This window comes from Equus caballus, chromosome 15 (assembly GCF_041296265.1).
Source record: "Equus caballus isolate H_3958 breed thoroughbred chromosome 15, TB-T2T, whole genome shotgun sequence".
Taxonomy (NCBI): Eukaryota; Metazoa; Chordata; class Mammalia; order Perissodactyla; family Equidae; genus Equus; species Equus caballus.
This window is the reverse complement of record NC_091698.1, coordinates 25,079,168-25,103,674: the sequence shown is the minus strand read 5'-3', so window position 1 is coordinate 25,103,674 and position 24,507 is coordinate 25,079,168. Positions and strand designations below refer to the sequence as shown.

Genomic DNA, 24,507 nt, shown 5'->3' with positions numbered 1-24,507 from the left:
ATGCTTTGGTGGGAACATGTGAGCACTGCTTTACCAAATACACCCTGCCAACAGCAGAAGGCCCTCTGAGGTGAGCAGGTGGGCCAGGGCTGGGAAGCTGTCCTTGTGCTTCTGCCAGCTACTTAGATTGTCAGATGAATTCCAGACTCCAGCTTATGCTACTTCCAAGACCTCCATCACTGTGCAGAAATACCACGCGTATTCATTGTCCGTAACCAGGCTCCCCCTTTTCTCCTCCCCCAAGCCTCCTCACAGGCTCTTCGGGATGCAATTCTCTTGACAACATGGAGGGAGGGCCGAAATTAAGGCTTCTAGGAAAACACCAGCCCTTTGATCAGAAAGAAGATTTCTTCCTTAATATCTCTTTTACTTCATGTGCCAAAGACCTAAAGTGGTGCCTCCAAGCGGCCTGAATCTCAGCTTCACCAGTGCCAACAGTGAAGCCTCTGAGAGCCAATTCATGTCTCTGAGACTTCAGTTTTCTGTTCTGTAATATGAGATGTAATAACGCAATAATTCATCTCCTTAGATTCTTGTGTCAATGAAATAAGACAACGTGTCCGGTAGAGTGGCTGGCACAAAATAGGCATTGAATGCATGCAAAGTACCAGTATGGCCCGGCCTGTCTGCGAAAGGACTGGCATTAGAGGCATGAGGTGCAGAGAGAATCTGTGATCTGGGGGCGGGGGCGAGAACTTAGTTTGTAAATATACAAGCTCTGCATTTTGGAGGTTTATAACTTAATTAAAATCTGCAGAAAAGAAAGAACAAATCTAGGTAATGGTATTTCTGACAGAAGATATATAAAATGCACACCAAATGTATTCCAGCCATCCTTTGTGTTATTCTGTATTCATTCATTTATTCATACTAATAATTTTTACTGAATAAGTATTATGTTCTAAATGCTGGGCAAGGCTTCAACACGAGAGTATGAAGAAGCTTTATGAAAGAAAACATTTGGAGGAAGTACAATCAATCTGTCAATGTCAGGCAATATTTATTGATTACCCGTGGCAATCAATAAATATGGTAATATTTATTAATTTACCACACACTCCTCAGAAAAACACTGCCATCTGCTAAAGCCACAGTGGGATACAGAGTAGCCAAAGTTTATTAATTACTATCTCTGTGGACTGGAAGAGCTCATTGCAAAGGTGCCAGACACACTTGCAGAGACTGTGTCCACCTTGATCATTAAGGGAAGGAAACAGCTGCTTATGTGGTCCAATTAGGGGTCACCGAAAAACCTTCTCTTCTCGCATGGCATATGCCCCAAATACCTACTTCTTGAGGCCGTCATGGGTCCTCACATTTTCCGAGTTGTCAGTCCTTTGAGTTCAAGCTCTCCTTGGCCCTATTAGAATGCTCACGGTTCTCTGAGGAGAGGACTGTGGGTGCTGCACAAACCAGTCCGTCTTGGCAGCGTGGGCCAGAAAGAGTGGCAGGACTGAGAGGAAGCAGACTCCCTGGATGCAAGCCTTTGGACAAGCTCATACTCTTTCAGCCTAGCTTCCTCATGTGTAACATGGGAAGGGAGAATCCCTTTCAAGGCGATGAGGAGGACTGGAGAGATCATTCACATGAGGTGTCTGAGCCAGTGCTAGAAACACGGCAGGGCCCCAAACACGTTATTTCCTTCTCCTTCCTTGGCAGTTTCTCCTTTGGCAGAAACTATCTTGTTATTTGGTCACTAACTTATACTGTATTTTGTGAACACTGGCTGACGAAAGTGAATTTGTGTGGTTTGACCTGCACTTAAAAATATTCAATAAGAACAGCAAATGTCAGAGTAATGGTAGGTAATGTTTTGTGATACTTTTGTTTCAGTACATACACTCTCATAGGATATGATGTAAAACGGATTTCTGACTGCGGAGGTTATGTTCAAAAAGTTTGAGGTGGATATTCATCCCAAAGAATTGAAAGTGGGGACTCAAAGAGATGTTTGTACACTCATGCTCATAAGCAGCATTATTCACAACAGCCAAGACCTAGAAGCAACCCAAATGTCCATTGACGGATGAATGGATAAACTAAGTGTGATACAGTTATACAACGGAATATTATTCCATTAGGTATACAAACACAATGGAATCTCATTCAGACTTAAAAAGAAAGGAAATTCGTTTTTCAAAAGGAAGGAATTTCTGACATATGCTATAACATAGATGAACCTTAAAGACACTATGCGGATTGAATAAACCAGTCACAAAAAGACAAATATTGTATGATTCCGCCTAGATGAGGTACCTGGTATAGTCAAAATCATAGAAACAGAAAGTAGAGTGTCGGTTGCCAGCGGCTAGGGCAGGGAGAAATGGGGAGTATTGTCTGTGGCAGTTTATTAATTGGCGTATTAATGGGTACAGAGTTTCAGTTTGAAGAGATATGGTTCTGGGGATAGACAGTGGTAATGGTAGCACAACAATGTGAATGTATTTCAAGCCACTGAACTGTACACTTAAAAATAATTAAGACAGCACATTTCATGCTATGTGTATTTTATCACAATTAAAAGAAAAAAATTAAATTACAAAAACATTTTGAGAAATCCTGACCTAGATAATACCCTGAAGAGAGGTACTTTTGGATGGAGCCTGTGTGTAGAGGAAAGAAAATGCATGAGCCTCTGGGGAGCCAAACAACAGTTGGGGGACAGACTCCCTAGCTTTGCTGAAGAATTCTTTATTTACGACCTCTGGGACCATGGGCCTTCCAGTCTGGTGTAAGAACACAGAGGATAAGGTTTGCAGCCTTGTTCTGTGATGGCATAATCTCCAGTCTACATTCTTGGGTTCGTTTAGTGTTTTAATCTAAGAGTACAACCAATACAGTAGCAACATCTAATTTCCCTCTCAGGTAAAACTGATACAGCTTCCTCACATCTCTCCTCCCTTAGCAAAGCTGCCCAGCCCCACCTGGACTTGGTGGTGCCTGAATGCCAGGCCTTCCTCCCTTATCCACTGGAAAAGCCACAGCCCTCGAAGGCCTTCAAGTCTAGTTTGTTCATCTAACGTAACGAGGGCGTCCAAGGAGCCATAAAGGCCCTTCCGATGTTATTTGTTATTCTTAGTGTCTAACAGTTGGAGAAACAGGATGTGGCCAAATTTTTTCTAAGCAAAGGCTATACACTTAGTTTCTCATTTTCTTAGCAGACAGAATCCTGGCAAATTACTTAAACAGATACGGAAAGGAAGTCTCTGGGGACAGACACCTCATAGACTAAAAGAAAAGCCACAGTTCATCATTTTAGACACAGAATGCTATGGCCAAAATAAATATCAGGAGAGTTTCAAATTTCTCTGAAAAAAAGAACGTCGTTTGGTAACAGTTCTCAAATCAACGTTGACCTCTCAACTTCCAGAACCTCTTATGTGATCAGTTTGTGTAACCTCATTATTAAATGCACATGCATAAATGATAGATTTCTTTATATGTTTAGCACATAATTCTTCCTCTGCATATTTTCCCCCATATTTAACATTTTCTAAGATAGCTCTATAGTGGGCAGAAGATATTTTTAATGAATACTGTTATGGACTGAATGTTTATATCTCCCTAAAATTCATCTGTTGAAATTCTAACCCGCAATGTGATGGTGTTAGGAGGTAGAGCCTTTGGGAGGTAATTAGGTGATGAGAGTGGAACCCTCATGAATAGGATTAATGCCCTTATAAGAAGAGACACGAGGAAGCTTGCTTCCTATCTCTCTGCTTTCTGCCATGTGAGGACACGGCAAGAAGACAGCCATCCGCAAACCAGGGAGCGGACCATCACCACACACTGGATCTGCTGGCACCTTGATTTCAGACTTCCCAGCCTCCAGAATTGTAAGAAATAAATTCCTGTTGTTTATAAGTGACCCAGTCTATGGTAGTTTGTTATAACTGCCTGAACTGACAAAGACAAGTTCTTTTCATTGATATGAACGTATTTCACCTTTCATCTTTATAAATGACTCAGAGGTGCACATTATACACCTGAAAAGGAGCTCTGGGCATCACCTAGACCCATTCTGTTCCACCCATCAACGATGTCCCATCTTCTAAGACATTTAAAAATAGAAGTCAATGGAGATGAATTCTTCACCCTCCTCCAGACCATGCATTCTTCTTGGGGACATGTAAAGCAATGTACTCCTTGCCTATGGTCCTGTTGTCTGAAGGCTTGGAGAAGAGCTCATTCTGGTTGATATCTCTAGGGTAGACTCACCACTCAGTCTTTCTTCTTCACAGCCCCAGCTTTCAATTCTTGTTGTTATCACCCTTAATCCTTTCTAAGTTTTCCACTTTACATTATTAAGGAAAAATTAAAATTCTAATTAAGCTCTGATCATTGTCAACTGTCAAGACAGGATTGTTTTCTATCTTTCAAAAGTCATGAATCCTGTTAAGATAGCAATAATAACTAATTGACTTCTTAAGAAGCATGGGCACTTTCCATATATTAATTTCAACTGCTGTATTAACTAGGGAGAAAGAACATTTCACAGTCACTCTAATTCAGTTTGAGCTTATAAGAATTTCCAAGTCTTTTATTGGACAATGTGCATACCTGAAGGACCATTTTCCTTCTGCTTCATTTTATCTACTTTTTTCTCCTAGGAGTTGAATACGTTGTGTTTAATCCCATTTCTTTAATTTATAAAGGTCATTTCAAATCTTTGTTTACTCTTTACAGTTATAGTTACTTTGTTCGACTGAGGAACAAATGTAGGAGGGTCTTCCCTTAGGATTTTTCTTCAAGCCTATGCTATTGACCTCTGACTTGAGAGTGGATTTGTTGGCATTGGGCAAATCTGGATTAAGCAAGCACAGTGACCCTGCCAAACTGTGGTCTTCAGAGTATTCCGGAACTCTCCATTTGCTCATTATTCCCAGAACTTTTCTAGTGCAGATGACAATCTAGCAGGATCTCAGTTTACTCTTCCTCTGCAGGCATTACCTTAATTACTTGTTCTTCCTGAGATGGCGTTGTCTCCAGAGAAACTACATAAGAGCTCTGAGGTAGCGGCAGAAAGGGACAGTGGTTAAGAGCTGAATCTTGGGTTCAAATCCTGACTTTGCCACTTCAAGCTAGGTATTTTTGTATGTAGATATACAGTTGTTATAGTATCATTTGTTAAGAAGACTATTTTTGTTCCATTGTATTGTCTTTGTTCCTTTGTCAAAGATCAGTTGACTATATATGTGGGTATGTATTTCTGGGCCTTATATTCTGTTCCATTGATCTATTTCTCTATTCTTTTGCCAATAGCATGTAGTCTTACTTATTGTAGCTTTACAGTAAGTCCTGGAGTCAGGTAGTGTCAGTGGCCCAACTTTCAGTATAGTATTGGCTATTCTAGGTCTTTTGATTCTCCACATAAACTTTAGAATCAGGTTGTTGATGTCTACCAAATAACTTGCTGGAATTTTGATTGGGATTGCATTGGATCTATACATCAAGTTGGGCAGTTTGTTGGTTTTGATTAGAAGTATTCCATTGTGTGAATATACTACAATTGTTTATTCATTCACCAGTTGATGCATAATGGGGTTGTTTCCAGCTTTTGACCATCATGAATAAAGCTGCTACAAATATTCTTGTATAAATCTTTTAAAGGACATATGTTTTTCATTTTTCCCACACTAATGTATGCAAATAGAATTGCTGGGTCATGCACTAAGTGTGTGTTTATTTGCTGGGTAATGCAATAAATTTGTGTATAAGAAACAGTTTTCAAAAATGGTTATACCATTTTTCACTGCCACCAGCAATGCAGGAGAGTTTCAATTGCCTCGTATCTTTGCCACTATTTGGTGTCGTCAGTCTCTTCAATTTTAGCCATTCTAGTGGATGTGTAGTGGTATGTTATTGTGGCTTTAATTTGTATTTCCCTGAAGATGAATGTTATTAGTGAAATGAATTTTTCAACTGCTTATTGGCCATTTGTATACCTTTTTTGTCTGTTTGAGGCTTTTGCCTGTTAAAAAAATTTGTTTCTTTATCATTTTGTTATTGAATTGTCAGAGTTCCTTATATATTCTGGATACAAGTTATTTGTCAGATATATGTATTACAAATATATTCTCTCAGTTTGTGTCTTGCCTTGTCAGTTTGATGAGATGTTTTGTATTTTGATGATTTCCAATTCATGATGGTTTTCTTTTATGTTGTGTTTTCGTGACCTCTGTAAGAAATCTTTGCCTACCCCAGGCTGTGAAAATATTGTCCCATGTTTTCCTCTAGAAGCTTTATAGTTTTGGCCTTTATATTGAGGTCTATGATCCACCTCAATTGTGTGTGGTTTGAGATTCATATTTTTCCCTAGTGGCTGCTCTAGCATCATTTGTTGAAAAGACCTGGCTTTCCCCACTGAACTGCTTGGTGCCTTTGTGAACAATCAGTTGACCATATATGTGTGGTCTATTTCTAGACTCTATTTTGTTCCATTGATTTATCTGTCTGTGTTATGTCAACGCCACACTATCTTAAATGACCTTGGCTTTATAGTAAGTCTTGAAACCAGTAAGTGTAAGGCCTCCAACCTTGTTCTTCTTCCAGACTGTTTTGGCTACCCAGGTTCTTTGCTTTTCTATAAAAGTTTTAGAATTAATTTGTCATTTTCTGCAAAAGTATCCTGCCAGCCTTTTGATCAAGATTGTATTGAGTCTATAGAACAATATGAGAAGAGCCAACATATTAACATTATCAAGTCTTCCAATTCATGAACATTTCTCTATTTAGTTAGGTCTTAGATTTCTCTCGTCAAGGTTTTACAGTTTTCAGTGTACAGGTCTTATATGTCTTCTGCTAAATTTCTCAAGTATTTTATGTTATTGTAAATGGAACTGCTTTTTAAATTTCATTTTCTAATTGCTTATTGCTAATAAACAAAAACACAAGTGATTTTTGTATATTGACTTTGCTAAATTCATTTATTGATTCTAGTAGTTATTTACTAGATTTCTTAGAGTTTTCTCTATAAACAATCATTCTTTTCAATCTTTATGCCTATTATTTTCTTTTCTTGCCTTACTGCACTGACTACAACCTCCTGTATAGCACTGAAAAGAGAGAGGTGCTAAGCACAGACATCACTGCTATGTTCCAGATCTTAGGAGGAAAGTGTTTGGTATTTCACCATTTAAAATGAGGTTAGCAGCATGTTTTTGAGTAGATGTCCTTTGTCAGATTGAATAAGTTACCTTCTTGTAATGGGTGTTGAATTATGCCAAATGCCTTTAATTAATCTATTTAGAGGATCTTATGGTTCTTCTCCTTTATTCTATTAATATGGTAGATCGCATTAACTAACTTTTCTAATGTTAAACCAGCCATGCATTCCTGTGGTAACATCACCACCCCACTTAGTCATAGTGAATTATATCCTTTTCATATATCACTGGATTATATATACTAACATTTTGTTAAGGAATTTTCCAATGTTTATTAGGGATATTGGATTATAATTTTCTTTTATTATAAGGGTTATGTCAGATTTTGGTATCAGAGTTACACTGGTCTTACACAATGAATTGGGTAGTTTTCCTTCCTATTTTCTGAAGTAGATTGTGTAAGACTGGTAGTTCATTTGTTGGTGTTTCTTTGGGATAAAAATTTCTTATTTAAAGTTTTGATAGAATTTACCAGTGAAACCATCTGGCCCTGGACGAATTTTCTTTGTGGAAAAGTTTTGAATACAAATACAATTTCTTTAATAGAGAAAGGGTCATTCAGATTTTCTATTTCTTCTTGTGACAGTTAAAGTAAACTGCATTTTTCAAGGAAATTGACTATTTCATCTAAATTGTCAAATTAACTAGCAGGAGGTAGTTCATAACATCCAGTTATTACTGTTTAAATTTCTGTAGGATATGTGGTGATGTCCCTCTTTCATTGCTGATGTTGGTAATTTGTGTTTTCCCTCCTTTTTGATTAGCCTTGTCAGTGTTTTGTTAATTTTAATAATCTTTTAAAAGAATCAAATTTTGGCCTCATTAATTTTCTCTGTTTGTTCATCTCTATTTCTATATTAATTATGTAATTCTTCCTAATTATCTTGGGTTTAATTTATTCTTCTTTTGCTAGCTTCTTAAAATGGAAACATTTTACTGATGTTCAACTTTGTTCTTTCCTAATATAAGCATGTAAAGCTATAAATTTAATTTTTGCTGTGCTTATTGTTTAGTAAATCCTATACATTTTCATAAATTGTACTTTCATTTTCATTCAGTTAAAGTCACCTTCTAATTTCCCTTGTGATTTATTCCTCAACTGAAAGCCTATTTAGTAATGTTATTTAACTCTCAAATATTAGAAATTTTCCAGACATTTCATTGCTATTGAATTTACAGTGTAATCATTCTATGATCACAGAACATACTCTATAAGATTTTAATCCTATGAAATTTATTGATACTTCTTTTATTGCTCACAATAAGGTCTACCTTGGTGAATGCTTCATGCATACTTGATAAGATTCTATATCTTGCACTTGTTGAATGTAGCATTCTATAAATGTCAATTAGGTCAAAGTGGTTGATAATGTTGTTCAAATATTCTATATACGTCCTAGTATTTTGTTGAATTTTTCTACCAATTACTCAAAAAAAGGGATGTTAAAAATCTCTAACTATTGTAGTCCCAGCAGTTTTTGGTTCATGCATTTTAAAGATCTGTTAGTAAACACATATTTATGATTGTTATGTCTACCTTATGAACTGATCTTTTTGGCATGATGAAATGTTCTTTTTATGTTTTGTAATACTCTTTGTCTAGAAGTCTATTTGGCAATATTAATAGTGTCACACCAGCTTTCTTATGCTTACTGTTTACACAGTCTATCTTTTCCATCTTCTGGCTTTAACATATTTGTGTCTTTATATTTAAATTGTGTATCTTGTGAACAGGAGACAGTCTTGATTTTATAGCCGGTCTAACAGTCTTTGCCTTTTAATTGGAGTTTTTAGTCCATTTACATTTAAGGCAATTATTGATATGGCTGGATTTAGGTTTACTATTATTTTTATTGATACCTCCTATTTTTTCGTTTCTGTACTTTCTTTCCGGTGATTTTTTTGTATTAATCTAATTTTTTGGTATTTTATTTTAATTCCTCCAAAGACTTTTTAGCTGTGGGTTTTTTTGTATTTGTTTTTAGTGTTTTTTCTAGGTATTATACTATGCATCCTTAACTTATCACCAGTCTACTTAGATTTAATACTATGCCACTTCACATAAAATGTAAGACCCTTATAGTCATGCAATTCCATTTGCCCTTTCTTATCCTTTGTGCTATTTTTGTCATATATTTTATATCTACATACATCACAAATCTCACAAAACAATATTTTCTACATTAAACAATCTTTTACATCTACACATATTTATTATTTCCTGTAAATAGTTCCTTCTTGTAGTTCTGAGCTTCCATCTGATACTATTACCTTCAGCCTGACAAATTTCCTTTATCATTTATTGTAGTACAAGTCTACTGGAATGAATTTTCTCAGATTTTGCGTATCCAAAAACGTCTTTATTTTATCTTCTGTCTTGAAGGATATTTTTGCTGATTTAGAATTCTAGCTTGACAGTTCTTTATCTTTTTTTGGTCTTTCAGCACCTGAAAGATGTTTTTTTACATTGTATTCTAGCTTCTGTAGTTTGTGATGGAAATCCTTCAGTCAATTGTATCTTGTTCCCCCGGAATATGTCATTTTTCTCTGGCAACTTTCAAGAATTTGTCTTCATCTTTAGTTTTTAGCAATTTTATTATATTGTTTCAAGGTGTGGTTTTATTTGTATTTATCCTGCTTAGGGTTTGCTGGGTTTCTTGTATTTGTATGTTAATGTTTTCACCCAGTTTGGTAAACTTTCAGCTATTATTTCTTTAAATATTTTTTTCTGATCTATTTTCTCTGTTCTCTCCTTCTGAGACTCCAATTACGTGTATATTAAACTACTTAATGTTGTCCCATAATTCACTGAGAGTCTGTTTGCCATTTTAAAATCATTTTTCTCATTGTTCTTCATACTGGATAATTCTTATTGGCTATCCAGTGAAATTTTCATTTCAAATATTATGCTTTTCAGTTTCAGAATTTTCATTAGGTTCTTCATAATTTTCATTTCCCTGCTAAGATTCCTCTTCTTTCATTATGATCATTATGATCATGTTTTCCTTTATATCCTTGAACATATTATAATAGCTGCTTTAAAATTCTTGTCTAAAAATTCCAACATCTAGGGCATCTCAAAATCTATTATAGTGACTACTTTTTCTCTTGAGTATGGATCACATTTCCCTATTTCTTCAAAAATCCTTCAATTTTTTTATTAGATAGTGAATATTGTGAATGTTATCGTAACTCTAGATTCTGTTTTATTCCTTTAAACAATGTTGATTTTTTTTTGTTATTGTTGTTCCATCACACAAATTACTAGCTGATCACCTTGAACTGGTGGATGTTTAGTGTTACACTTTGTTATGGTCTGTTTTGGTTTGAATCCCACTTCAGTGAGATTCAAATTCCAAACTCTATAGGCAGTAGTTGTAGGCAACAGACAGCAGTTGAAATCTCCACTCAGCTTTTCAGCTTTCTAGCTATTGTTTTCCACTGAGCTCACTGGCAGCCCCTCCACACACATGCCGTTTGGGAGTCATCCAAGGATTAAGGGGAATTTATATACAGAATTGGAGCTCTCTTCTCTATGACTCACTTCTTTCTGGAATTTCCTTCCTTAAATTCCAGCCACTCTGGCAGCCCTGAACTCCATTCTCTGACACTTAAAGCAAATATGATTGTGGCTTTCTCCATGAATTCTAGTTGCTATTTGTGAATTGGAAAGTGCCTTCGGGGGAGAAGCTGTATAAATATAGATCTCACCCAGCCCAATTTCCTTTTTCCAAGGACCAAATTCCCAACATTCTCTGCCTTCTTTTAGTCAGCCTTTAATGTCTTCAAATAGTTTTTTGTCCAGAGTTTATAATACTTATCTAATGGAGAGTTAATATAATATAAGCTCTTCCATCATTGATATAACTGGAACGGTATCCTAGAAATTTTAATTTATGGTTTTTTTGGGTGTGTGTTAAGAATAAATTGCATCTTTCCTCTTTATGAATACTCACAGAATCATTAAATAATATATCCTGAAAGGATCCTCAGGTGTTATCCAGATTATTCTGTTCTACCAGGCAATGACTGTCTAAAACATATCATGATTAGTCTCCTGCTTTTATTTGTTCACTTGTTAGTTTCAGATGTACAAGATAATGATTTGAAATCTCTACATATTATGAAATGATCACCACATTAAGTCTAGTTAATGTCCATCACCACACATAGTTACAAATTTTTTTCTTGTGATGAGAACTTTTAAGATCTACTCTCTCAGCAACTTTCAAATATACAATACAGTATTATTAACTATAGTCATATGCTATATAGTACATCTTCAGGACTTACTTATTTTATAACTAGAAGTTTGTACCTTTTGACTACCTGTACCCATTTTGCCCACACCCCACCTCTGCCTCTGGCAACCACCAGTTTGTTCTCTGTATCCATGAGTTTTGTTTTTTTAAGATTCCACGTAAAAGTGAGATCATATGGTATCTGTCTTTCTCTCTCTGACTTACTTAGCATAATGCCCTCAAGGTCCATCTATGTTATCACAAATGGCAAGATTTCATTCTTTTTTATGGCTGAATAATATTCCATTGTATATGTATACAAAATTTTCTTTATCCACTCATCCATTGATGGGGTAAAATGAGCTTGTTTCCATATGTTGGCCCCTGTAAATAATGCTAATATCTTGCTTTCAAAAGAAACCAGTGAGGAAAGATGCTTCTTCAGGAAAGGAACTCTCTGTCTGGAGGCTTCCAATTTTGTACTAAAATTTAAACCCAGATAATAGCTTTAAACGACTTACAGGGTCATGGAGTTATACAGACAGAGGGATATATAGGCATTACTGAAGCTGAGTCTGTCCCACCAAACCATGAATGCCTTGTATGTATGTTATCTACAGTTTTCTTTGCTCTGCTTCACCACTTCAGCTCCAATGGAGCTCATAATTTTCGGTCTATTTTATGTAGGTTCTCTCACCTTGTCTAGTCTTCTGGCATCTGTAGACTCCTGGTTCTGCTTACCTGGCTTCTGAATCTTTCTGATTGATTGCTCTGACCCTTAATGTTATGGATTGAATTGTTTCCCCCTCAAAATTTATGTATTGAAGTCCTAACCTCCAGTACCTTAGAATGTGACCCTATTTGGAGATACGGTCTTCACAGTGGTAATCAAGCTAAAATGAAGCCATTAGGGTGGACCGTAATCTAATATAACTGGTATTTTTATACAAAGGGGAAATTTGGACACAGAGACACACATAGAAGGAAGATGATATGAAGAAACATAGAGTGAAGATGGCCATCTACAAAACAAGGAATGAGATCTGGAACAGATCCCTCCTTCACAAAGAAACCAATCCTACTGACTGGTCTTGGACTTCCAGCCTCCAGAACTGTGGGATAACCAATTTTTGTGATTAACTTACCCATCTGCAGTACTTTATTATGGCAGCCCTAGCAAACCAATACACTTACCACTTAAATAATCTGATCTCAGTTTTTCTAGTTGATTCTGACTCATGGCTTTTCTTTGTCTCCTAAGATCCACTGACTCTCCAGTATGGTAAATTGGCAAAAAAGCAAAATATCTGAAGATTTGTGCCCTAATTTTTTCACTTAAGTTGAATGACTTTTCTGATCTTTAGATTCCTCATATATAAAATAAGGATATTATCCCCTCCCAATCTGTCTATCTAAAGAGAGCTCAAATAAGGTACTGCACAGATAATATAAAATGCTCCACAAGTCTCAGGCATCCTGAGTCCTTGTTCTTTATTCATAGCACGCTGCTCCTCTTGCCTAATTATAACAGAACCACTGTTAGAGGGCTCTTCAAGAGGCTCAAGTTTGGAATTCTCCACTTTTAAAAGAGATGCTTGCAACTTCAGTCTTTATTTCTAGTTCAAGAGGCAGGATGTGAGGCAGATGACTAAGGAATTGCTTTGCTTAAAGAGATAGGAATATGGGGTGATGCTTCAAACTTTTATCATTGTTGAATCTCTAGACGGTGTAAAAGAAATTCCTCAGACAACATATTTACTTTTATAAGGTACTGAAGTATAGAAACCAATTCTTTTAGAGAATGGAGCTTTTAGAAATAATGGAAGGAGAACTTTCATGGCACATCAAACTCCATTAACAAAATCAGTATCTACTGAGTACGATTTTAAAATTTGTAAAATTAAATGTAGGATGTTAACAGTTTTCCAATGTATTTTGTATGTTCCTTTGTCTGTTTTTAAAATGATTTCATTAATGAGCATTTGAAAATTGTTGTTTCTAAAATAATTGGCACTTTCATAAAATTACTTACAAAAAATGTAATAACTCCCAAATAGCTTACTTTCTAGTTGCATAAATTCTTACCCAGTCTCAAATGTTACTCCAAAGAATCAAATTTTTAAGTGATTCTACCCTTTTCAGTTCTCTAGAATGCCTCCAGATGGCATTAAAACCCTTTTCCCATTATATCTTGCAGCTCAAAAATTTAAAAATTAGTAATATTTTAACCACTTAAAACTAGTCATATTCATCATATCAGCATAAATCACAATAATGGAACTATTTAGAACTTTTAGGGTCATATCTTAAGAAAGACTAACATATAACCATATCCTTTATGAAATATATAGCCATCCTATGCAAGCCAAAGGATCTTCATAGACTGAGAAACAGATCTCAGACAAAAGAAAGGACTCAATAATACTATATCGTACACCGCGATTTCTAATCAATAGGATTTAAATGCTTAGTCACAAGAGCACCGGTCCACAGGCAGACAAATTCACAAAGCTGTCATAATAAGAAAACATATCTCGGCCCTCAGAGTGAGGAAAACAAAGATTTTTAAGGAGCAAACCAGTTACTGATTCCTGCGGAGCTAAAATAATTTGTTAGCTTGTGAATTATTTTATTTAAATTTTAGTATATAAATTTGGTATCAAATTAATCATTAAAACATATCTGGATTCCTTGAGGACTGAGAAGAAAAAGACAAAATACACAGTGAGGAACATATGTTTTATAAGTGCCTTTTTTATCTTTTTAAAACTGAGTTTGTTAATTCCAAAATACAACAAACTTTTGAGATTCCAGAGATAGCTATAATTGGACTTTTCACATAATTCACATAATGTAGATGGCAGGCTTTTAAAGTGACATTGGCACGTGGCAGGTGTGTCGGACAGAATCTCCCGGCACGTGTGAAAGTTCTGCAGTTACTGAGGACGGTGCTGAGTCTCCCACCCGATCCGAAAGGGTTTGGGCCCTTCTCCCCCATCACACACACCCTCCAATCTCACTTCTTTTCCGTTTTATGAAAAGGAGTGTTTGCGTTTTTCAGATGACTCTTACTGTGCTAAAGCCTAAGAAAGACCTCAAAATACACCTGCACCCAAAAGCATTTAAAAAGACATCATCCTGAGAAAGAGAACACAGGCTGCCTTCTGTTAGCAGCAGTATTACTATTACAAGACACTCGCATGGCTTCATATTACAGGCCTATTTAAGAACATCATCTCAGAGAGAAGCAGGAAAGACACTTACGATGTATTCGATGTGCCATTGTCTGGACTCTCTGGCTCAGCATCACCTTTCTCTTAAAAGGGAAGCAGAAAAAAATAACAACATGTGAACGTTATAGTCTTTAAGATTTAAGAGAGATTAAATATATTTCCATGCTCCTATTAACAATGTTTCGAAATGTGCAGCAGGAGGCTTTTAAAACGTCTTTTTATTGTCTGAGAACCGGATTTGCAAAATAATTTCTTCTCTGCAATACAATTGCCCAGGCACCGATCTGTGAGTAGGTACCAAGGAGCTGTTTGCAAACAACCAGAGGCTCAGAGTAGGGAGCTTGCCAAAAGACGAATATCTTACAGATGGAACCTGTTTCCTTCCACTTCATTTTACAGAAAATTTAAGGAAATAAACCTCATTAGCCTTCTACATGCAAGGCATTTTGCACTTTGATCCCTTCTGCTAATACAAGCCAAACTAGGTCAGGGTGCATCAGAACTTGCAGGAGAGAATTTTACAGCACACCGAGGTTACACCCCAGATTACAAGATCCCCGAGAATCAGAGAATCACACCCCACTGAGAGCCCTGGCAGCAGGCTATCCGGCCCCTGAATTAACACAGAGTAAGATGTAAACCAGAAATCCTTCCTGACCATCTGCAAGTCCACATAAAGAAAGGTTTCTGCCATCTGTGCTCATGGAGGATTTAATGGGTTTTAATTAAGGGAGCCTGGAACCAGTTCACTTTTTGTAGTTTTAAAGGGCACATTCCTCTAGCAATAGATCTAATGTAATTCTCCGAGCCTTGACCATTGATGATTTGACTATGCATCCTCATTTTGTAAAGTGTTGCATTTTATCTCCCTGAGGCTAGGGGACAGGGGAGAAGAGTCATGACTGTGAGGGTGAGTCAGCTGTGGTTATGATGGTTGTGCAACGCTAACAGTTGAATAAACCCTAGGGAAGATTGTGGGTTGTAAGAAATGGGCCTGATGATGTTAACTTGCTTTGCTCTTTCAAGTCAGGCCTGGCGATTGCACAGAACCCCCGTCTACTCTTTACGGCCTCAGGTCTATGCACCATACAAGCCCCATATGTCAGCTGCCGGCGTCAGCTTGTGGTCACCTAGTCTCAGGAACGACCCCTAAATTATATGAGGAAAACAGTCTGAGACATCATCCAAACCGGACTCAAAAGCAGACTTGACAATTTCTTCTTTTATTCTTATAGAAAATTAAACAGTTGTGAGAAAAAGAAGACACAGTTATGTATAGTTCACACATCTATCTGAGATATAACTGTGCTAATGTGTCTACACAGTGTCACAACAACCATGAGGGACAGCCACTTTGTTATGAAGCCACAGAAGTTTTTAACAGCCTGGATAGCAAACACTGACCAGGCAGAGCCCCAGTACACAGGAAACCACACTGAAGAAAAACGAGAGGTGGCAAACTAATAAACTTGCTTTAAGGTTCCTACTTTTATATTCTACTTTTGTCTTCCAGGCCAGTCTGTGGTGTACTCATTTAGGAGACAGGTAAAGCCTCATCAACTGGCTTTAGTGCTGGAAAATAACCTAATTTAGTATTTTCCAGAATCATTTTTTCACTGAGTAACCACAATTCCTGCCAGAATCCTAAATAGAGAGTTCTAACACCTGCATTATGTAAGACAAAACTAAATGGAGGTTTACTTTTTCTCAAACATATTTATCTATTTTTTTCCCTTTAACTGGGAGAAATTCGCTACTTTCCCTGGTCCGTAGCCACCTGTAGTCACCCCCCATCCAACCGTAATCAACAATGTGCAACAGCAGGCCCAGCAGCAGCAGGCATTAGTAAACATTTCCAAACAATTCATGTCACAAAAACAGGAAATCAATAATATAAATGAAGACATTGTTTGGATGTTTGAATAAATACGTTTTACCTTGACCAACAACACTGCCAACTGACCCGCAGGCTGAGAGGACACAGGCCTTATTGCACATGGAATCTGGGGGCTGCGGGCATCCCGGGCTGGATCAGCTCAGGGACAAAGCTGTGGCTGACAATCTCTGCTCTTAGCAGCATTTATGTTGTGGCAACAGGGAAAACAGAATAGGTTCTGGCAAACAGGAAGGACACAATGGGGCCAAACAGGGCATTTACGAAGAGTCTGAGAGTGAGTGTTGGCAGCAACTTCAGGGCTGATAATGAATTCACTTTTCTGCGGGAAAAGTAAGCTCAGGGTGGAGACAGGGACTAAAACGATGTTTGTCCTTTAGAAAGAATAAAACAGAAAGCTCTCCCAACATCTTGAAATTTTAGGTGATGCAATTGCTGAAGCTAACATGAAATGTTTAAGTGCATAAGCCATTAAGAATCATAGTCTCTTTATCAGGACCCAAGGGAAAATAATGAACATAAGCTGGGAAATTGTCAGCAAGAGATTTTTTAGCTGGGTGCTCAGGAGCCACCAAAGAGGACTGTTTGGGATCATCCTGGTTATTTCAGCTGTTTCCATGATAGATACCACACTAGGCTCTTTGGGAGGGAACTGCCTTGATCATTAAGAAACTGGACATGAGAGACTGGCTCAGGTGCAGTGTGGTCATTTTGCATGTGGAAATACAATTATAGAGAGGAAGAGGGAAAAAAAATGAGCCATAGGAATGATATATTTATACATATACACACACACATAAATGCATATGTATATACACATGTATATTATATATGTACTTTCAATTCAGCATTCCATATCTGTCTCCCTGAGCCTTCCACAGTACCTGACATACACTACACACTCGGTATATGTCTTCTGTCTGATGACCTGTCATTAATACAGAATCCCACGCTACAGTGGAAGACGAGGAGTAAGGTACACTCACCGTTGAGATGGATATACAATTTGAGGTATGAAACAGCTTGATGGCTGCAATAGGCCACTTCAAAAAAATCACAAAAGCTACATTTTTCATCCAATAAATAAACCGACGACTTAGATGTCGGGTATTCTGTCTGGTAAGCAGAAAGATAAATAATGTCTAATTCACGCCCTTTAAACACTTACAATGCCTGCCCTGCTGGAGTACTGCACTCTCCATCAACAGGGCTATGATATGCACTAAAGAAGATTTTTGAAAAGGGGATCAAAACAGACCTGTGTGAGGCTGTGTTCTGCTGCAGAGGAAAGTTTTGCTACACTACAACTTCCCTTTATGATAAAAGCAATCCATGTTCACAGTAAAAATAGTTGAACAGTAGAGAAAAGGTAAGACTTTGCTTGCTTTGGTTCTTAGCTCTGACAGTCCTTCAACAGTTACGCTAAGAAATAGACTTATTTCTAGATGTATCAGCTTTAGACAGTAAGTAATGATTTCTGATAGGAAAGATGAGAGAGAAGATATGAATATACTTATACTACCACCTCCCCTCTCCTTAGAATTTTTCTTAGTTCTGTTATTACTTTTAGTGCCTCTAGTGGGTATTTGTAACTTTGAATAAATTTAATCTTCCATTTCTTGATTAATCAACTTCTGACAGCATCTTTTCTTCTATACTATGTGAAATGAGGAAGCTCCCCATCTGTCCTTCCCTCTCGCCTTTCCTTCTATCACACACAATTCTGCAAAGCTATGCCTTTCCTTCTACGCAGCCAAGATTTAAAATATTTATATTCCGTTCAGTAATTATTAATGAGTCGTGCTCACTAACATTAATTTAATTAACAATTTAATTTTTGGAATTTCCTGTAGGCCAATTAGAAAAATTATAAACCAACAACAGGATTTACAATATTACAGCAATATAAATATTAGTCACGAAAGAACAAAGCAGTGGGACTGGGCCTGGTCAGAAGAGAATGTCACTAAACCTGAATGAAGGCAAGTGTTCCTGGCATTTACGTCAAATGGATTCTCATTCTTACATTTCACCATGTCACAGGTTAATGTGTCTCAAGTAAAGGCTATGCTTTTCCCAAAGAAATGTTAAATAAAGCATGCATTTAATGCATATAAAAATGTACACGCATATGAAAGTGTATATATACAGTTCTAAAAAATTACAATGAGTTAACTGTGAAAACACCTTGCAGGCCAGGAAATGGGCATTGCCAAGAAACAGCCCAGAAGCCTGCTGAGCTTGCGTCCTCTTCCTGCCCTCCCGCCAGCTATCAAGTAATGGAATTTTGTGTTAATCATTCCCTTTCTTTTCTGATAGTTTTTACAAGCTATGTATTTATTAATAAATAAAATATTTTTTAGTTTTTCCTGGTTTTAAATTTTATATGAATGGAATCACACCGTATGCATTCTTCTGAGACTGACTTCTGTCACTCACTATTATGAGTTTTAGATTCGGCCATCACGATGCATGTAGCTTTGGTTTGTTCATCCTCATTGCTGAGCAGCATCCTCTTATAAACATCTACCATGATGTTCTTATTTATTCTACTCCCGGTGGACTTGTAGGTTTTTCCATTATGAATGACGCAATTACAAACATTCATGAACATCCTTCCCCGTGTACATGTTAGGGGTTCTGGGAAGTAGGGCTTACATATGCCCAACTTGACCAGGTAATCCTACAGTGGTTTCCAAATTAACTTAGGGTTAAACTTTTCATTTTTTTTCTAATTTAATAATGTAAAATGCAATTTCGTAGTGGTGTTTGCATTTCTCTGAGTACCAATGAGGTAGAGATTTTGTGCTTGCTCTTCTGTGACATTCTTCTTCATTCCTTAAAAAATATTTTTGTGGTATTATTATATCTTTTTTAATTCATAGAAGCATTTTATTGCCTTATTGCAAATCTTCTGTCACATATACATATGTCAGATATATATATGTAAACACACACATATACCTCAAATAACTTTCTAGTATGAGTCTTTTTACTCTTTTTCTGGTAACAGTGGATAAGTATAAGTTCTCAGCTTTAATATACTTGAATTTATCAGTATTTTCCTTTATTTCACACTTTTTTGTGTTTTATTTAAGAAATATAGCAGAAAGATGTTCTATATTGTCTTCTGAAAGTATATCATTTTACTGTTCAGATTTAGGTCTTTTACCAATACCTGAGATAGTTTCTGTATATGATGTGAGGTAGAAGCCAATTTCATTTTTCTCCCTGTAGATAACCAATTATTCCAGTACTATCTATTGAGAAGTCCATTATTTCTCCATTGGTCTGCATTATCGCCTCTGTCACCTTAATCTAGTTTTCATATATCTGTGAGTCTGTTTTGGGTATTCTGTCTCATTACTCAATTTGTCTATTACTATCTTCATTACTTAGCAAAAAATATTTTTCTATTTATTTTTAATATTGGTAAGGCAAGACTCCAACCTGTTCTTCTTCAGGACTGTCTGAGCTATTTTCCGCCTTTTGTTCTATCAAATAAATTTGAGAACCATCTTGGCAATTTCCACATACACAAAAGTGAAGTTATAAATTCACTGTCTGCTGGCTCTCATTGCTGCTGTTGAGAAGTCAACTACAAGTTTAATTGTTGCTTCTTTGAAGGTATTAAAGGATATTTTAAGAATTTTTTCTTTATCTATGTAATTTGCAGTTTAACTATAATGTGTCTACTGTGGACTTCTTCTTATTTATCCTGCTTAATATTCATTGGGTTTCTTGAATCTGTGGGTTAGTGTCTTTCAATTCTGGAAAATTTTCAGCTATTATTTCCATTAATATTTCCTCTGTTCCCTTATCTCTTTCTGGAATTCCAGCTAAATGTATGTTGGAATTTTTCCCTTTATCTTCCATGTTTCTTAACTTCCACTTCATATTTTCTATTTCTGTCTCTCTAGGCTGCAATCTAGATAATTTCTTAAGTTCAATTTCCCAATTCATTAATTTTTTCTTCAGATATGTCTAATCAGCTATTAAACCTGACAAAGAAAATTTTAATTTCTGTTATTATTTTTTTCACTTCTAGACATTCTCATTAGTACTTCTTCAAATCTTCTTGTTCTTTACCACATTTTCAGTCCTCCCACTTCTGGAAATTAAAGTAAGCACCCTTATTTTATATTCTGGGTTTGGTAATTCCAATATCTGAAGTCCTGATAGTTCTCTCTAATTTGCTGTGTGTTGTCCTTCCTTGATCTTGTTCATGGGCTCTTGTTTCCTTGAATATAAGTGTTTTTGAAAGTGAGCTGCTCATTTCCCTTGGAATTCTATTTCTATTACTATTTATTCTTCTCCATTTTCTTTGTTTTCTTTTTCTGGTATTCCTATTCACTAGATTTTGACCTTTCCACCATGATTGATCTTCCATGTATTGTAGCTTCTTTTCATATTTTCCATCTGTCTTTTGCTTTATATTCAGAAAAAAAAGTTTTCAAACTGATATTCCAGATTCCAGACTTCACCTACTACCCATTATTTCTATTTTATCAATCATATTTTTAATTCTCAAGGGCTCATTTGTTCTGTAACTGCTTCCTTTTCATACTGATCTGTTCTCTCCTTTTTTTTATACAAATAATTTCTGTAATAAGTTTCTGTAACAAATTTACAAATAATTTCCACAAATAAGACTGCAATTATACTTGAAAATTTTTTCTTCTGTTTCTTGAATTAATTAGATTTCTTTTGGGTCAGTTCTTCTCTTTAGTGCTCACTGGTTATGTATTCACATCTTTGAATGATAACAGGTTGGTTAACGAAAGTAATTGGTGTGGATTTCCTCTATTAGTACATTGTTCTATTTTCCTAAAACACCTCTTCCTTGTAGGGAAGGGTTGATATAGAGTTCTTTGTAAGTGGACAGCGTATGCTAACTGAAAGGCTTCATTTAGGGTTCAGGAGAAGAGAGGACTCAAGGCAAGCTGGGCGCCCTTACCCTCCCCCTACCTCTCAGCAAAAATAGGAAGCAATTTACTCTGGGTGTGTGGCATTTTTATTTCCTTCTTGAGAAAAGTTGACTCTTCTTTCAGCACTCATATGTGTCTATTCTTAAGGTCTGGTATTATCTCAGAATCTATTCTGCTTTTCTTTTAGGTATCAGCTCCCAACTAGGAGTTCTAGTCAACTGTTCATTTTCTTAGCAAATACTACTATGTTTTTTGGTATTTTATTTTTGGGAGGAGGAAAAGCAGACTGAAAGCTCTGTATGATAACCAGCTAGGATGGGGAAGGGTAACAGGTGGAAGAATGGCAGGTGTTCCCTTCACTGTCCACAGTCCATGCCTCTTCTCTGTTGAGGTTGAGTGGAAATCCAGAGCGTCTCTTGGAGCTCTCTGGGATGGTTCCCATCACCACCACAGCTTATTTCTGTTTGTTTCATTATTTTCCTTTTTTCTTTTCCTGGGTCATGACCTTCCCTGCCCAAGATTATTTAACAGTAGGGTCCTATCTACTCTCTGTTTTCCAAAAACTCAGTTCAATTCCTGGTTTGTTGATAGCATCCCTTTCTGTTCTCAGTGGTATTATGGATTTATTTCCATTACTATAGCTTTACGATTATTTAAATGGGGTTTCTGAAGGGAGGGGAAGAATTGCTTAGGCTTAATCTGCTACTTGAACAGGACACTATCATAACTTTAAAAAAATGTAAACATATATCACCTATTTTAGTATTTAAGTTTCTCAATGCTTAATAAGCTTCTATTTTATAATATTAAGTTAAATTAATCAGTAATTCAGACTAAAGTATTTACCTTTTAAAAGATATGAATTAAAATAATTTTATTTAATTTATACACTCTTTTCTCTTAGTATCTACAGAACTTAGTTTTTCTAATGTCAAAAAGAAAAAAAGCACTGACCAAAAGTGGTGAAGGTTGGTGCATCAATCCACACATATACCTTTTGTGTTTAGTTTCTTTGAAGTTCAGTTTTTTTCTATTTTCTACATATTTACTAGAGTCATGATTCCAAAAACTGTAATGATTTCAAACCAAATACAAAGAAGAGCACAGGAAATGCAGGTGGGACCAGATCTCCTAAAGTTTTAAATGTGCTGTAATCTACAGAGAATGCTCATATTTTTAAATAGTGATATTACCTTTTCATGGATGTGCTTGGCTTTGGGGGGAAGATTTATTTGAAAAATACAAAAGAAAAATCCCCCTACACCCAGAAAAGAGAAAGCCAATCACAAATTTCCTTAGATAATGAAATGCCAGAAGGTTTTATACCACACAAGGCAGTGCCATCTCACATCCCATAGAAGATGCGTCTGCTCTTACATAATCTAAATTGCAGCATTAGCATGTGAATGTTATGGCACATCATAAAAATGTGCCAGATGCATGCAAAAATACAGTATATAGTTCTTGGCCAAGAATTCAATCTCACATTTAAGTGATAGAAGCAACCTTCTTGAGGTCAAGGTAATGGGATGGAAAGAAAGTCTGTTGTCTTTGGGGCAGATCCTTGAATTCAAATCCTAGCTGTCATTTTTTTAGCCATGTTACTTTGGGCTAGTTATTAACCTCAGAATCTCATTTTCATCATGTGCAAAAAGGAGATGATAATGCCTACCTCATACAGCTGTTGTTAGGATCAAGTGAAATAACATACTTCAAGGTGTTGGCACATAGAAGAGACTCGACAGCTATTTGCTGGGCTCTTTATGTCAAAACCTCAAAGCTGAGAGAATGTACATTTATTCATCTATTATATCCCCCCTTTACCCTGAACTGTTTAAACTCAAATGGAATGAAATGGTGGGGAAAGTCATGGCAATTCTTCAGTATGCTCTGGTCTTTGGCATACGATGCTGATGCCTGCACACCTCATGGACTTAACCATGCCTTTCTTCTGATTCTTTTTCTTACTATTTAATTTATTATTTTCATTAGATTTCAAATCCTTTGCCATTTCACCTCTTCACTGGTGCCTGTGCTCATGGCATATCCCAACAGCGGGTGGGATAGTTAAGTGATACTGCCTAGGTATCATTACGCCACCATCCTCCTACCCTGACTTTTCCCTGGCTGTACATTAAAAGTCTGGGGCTTCCTAACACCTTTGTCTGGATGTCTTTTCTCTCCAACGCTTCTGCCATTACAGATACTCAGTGGGTGAGCCTCAGTTCCAAAGACACATCTGCTAGCTCAGGATGACTTTCATGTTCAAACACAGCTTTGTAATGTGGCTGGCAAGGGATGCCCTCAGCTGACTGGCTGGTCATGAGACTAACAAAGCCCAGTCTTTGTGCATGTGCTTTCATGACATGAATGAAATGGCTTATGTATTTTTAATGCTCAAGAAAACATTAATAGCAATTAGTAGTGCCAAAGAAGAGAATTAAAACACTACTTTATGGAATGATGACATCCTCCCTTTGATGATGAAGTCCACACATTTTCTAAACAATGAATTCAATAAAGAAATTCCTTCCGAGACACTCTAGTCTATCTCTGGAAGAAGGCATGGTTTGTTCATGGATTCTAAGGCCATTTGTCTTGAGGTCTTCTGATTGGTTCTCTTTGCTCACTCATTTTCTTTCAATTTAGATAATTCATTGGTTGCCTTTAAAATTTTTTCCCCTCCACATCCTAGGGACCAACTATAGTAAAGCATGATGTTCCTTTCTCCTAGGATTGCTTTGAAATTCACCATTTTATCTTTGGTCCTTCTTTCCCTTGATTAAAGACAAACGAACACTGAAGGTCACCGTGAATCTTATCCATTTGGGCAATACTTGAACAACTGGCCCTCTTTTTCCCAATGGGTTTCATTTTTCAGTGAAATTCTTTTAAACCCAACGTCTATTGCACGCTTCTCCCCTCCTCAGCCCCTCCACCTCCCACCCCCGTCCCACGAAACTGCAGAGAGAAGCCTTTCTTACTTGGATTATTGTGTCCAGAGGAAACAAGCTGAGAGTCCTAAAAAACAAGAAATACCAATTA

The 24,507-nt window shown here is 36.6% G+C and overlaps 1 protein-coding gene across 9 annotated transcripts in view; it reads right to left on the bottom strand.

The window, feature by feature from the left end:
* Positions 1–24,507, bottom strand: part of AFF3 (ALF transcription elongation factor 3) — a 573,872-nt gene that overhangs the window by 150,606 nt on the left and 398,759 nt on the right. For all 9 annotated transcript variants that reach the window (XM_070236083.1, XM_070236085.1, XM_070236086.1 and 6 more), the window contains 2 exons: positions 24,447–24,483; positions 14,672–14,723 (listed from right to left, as the gene is read on the bottom strand). In XM_070236083.1, coding sequence (XP_070092184.1) covers positions 14,672–14,723; positions 24,447–24,483 — 89 coding nt within the window. The remainder of the gene's footprint in view (positions 1–14,671; positions 14,724–24,446; positions 24,484–24,507) is intronic.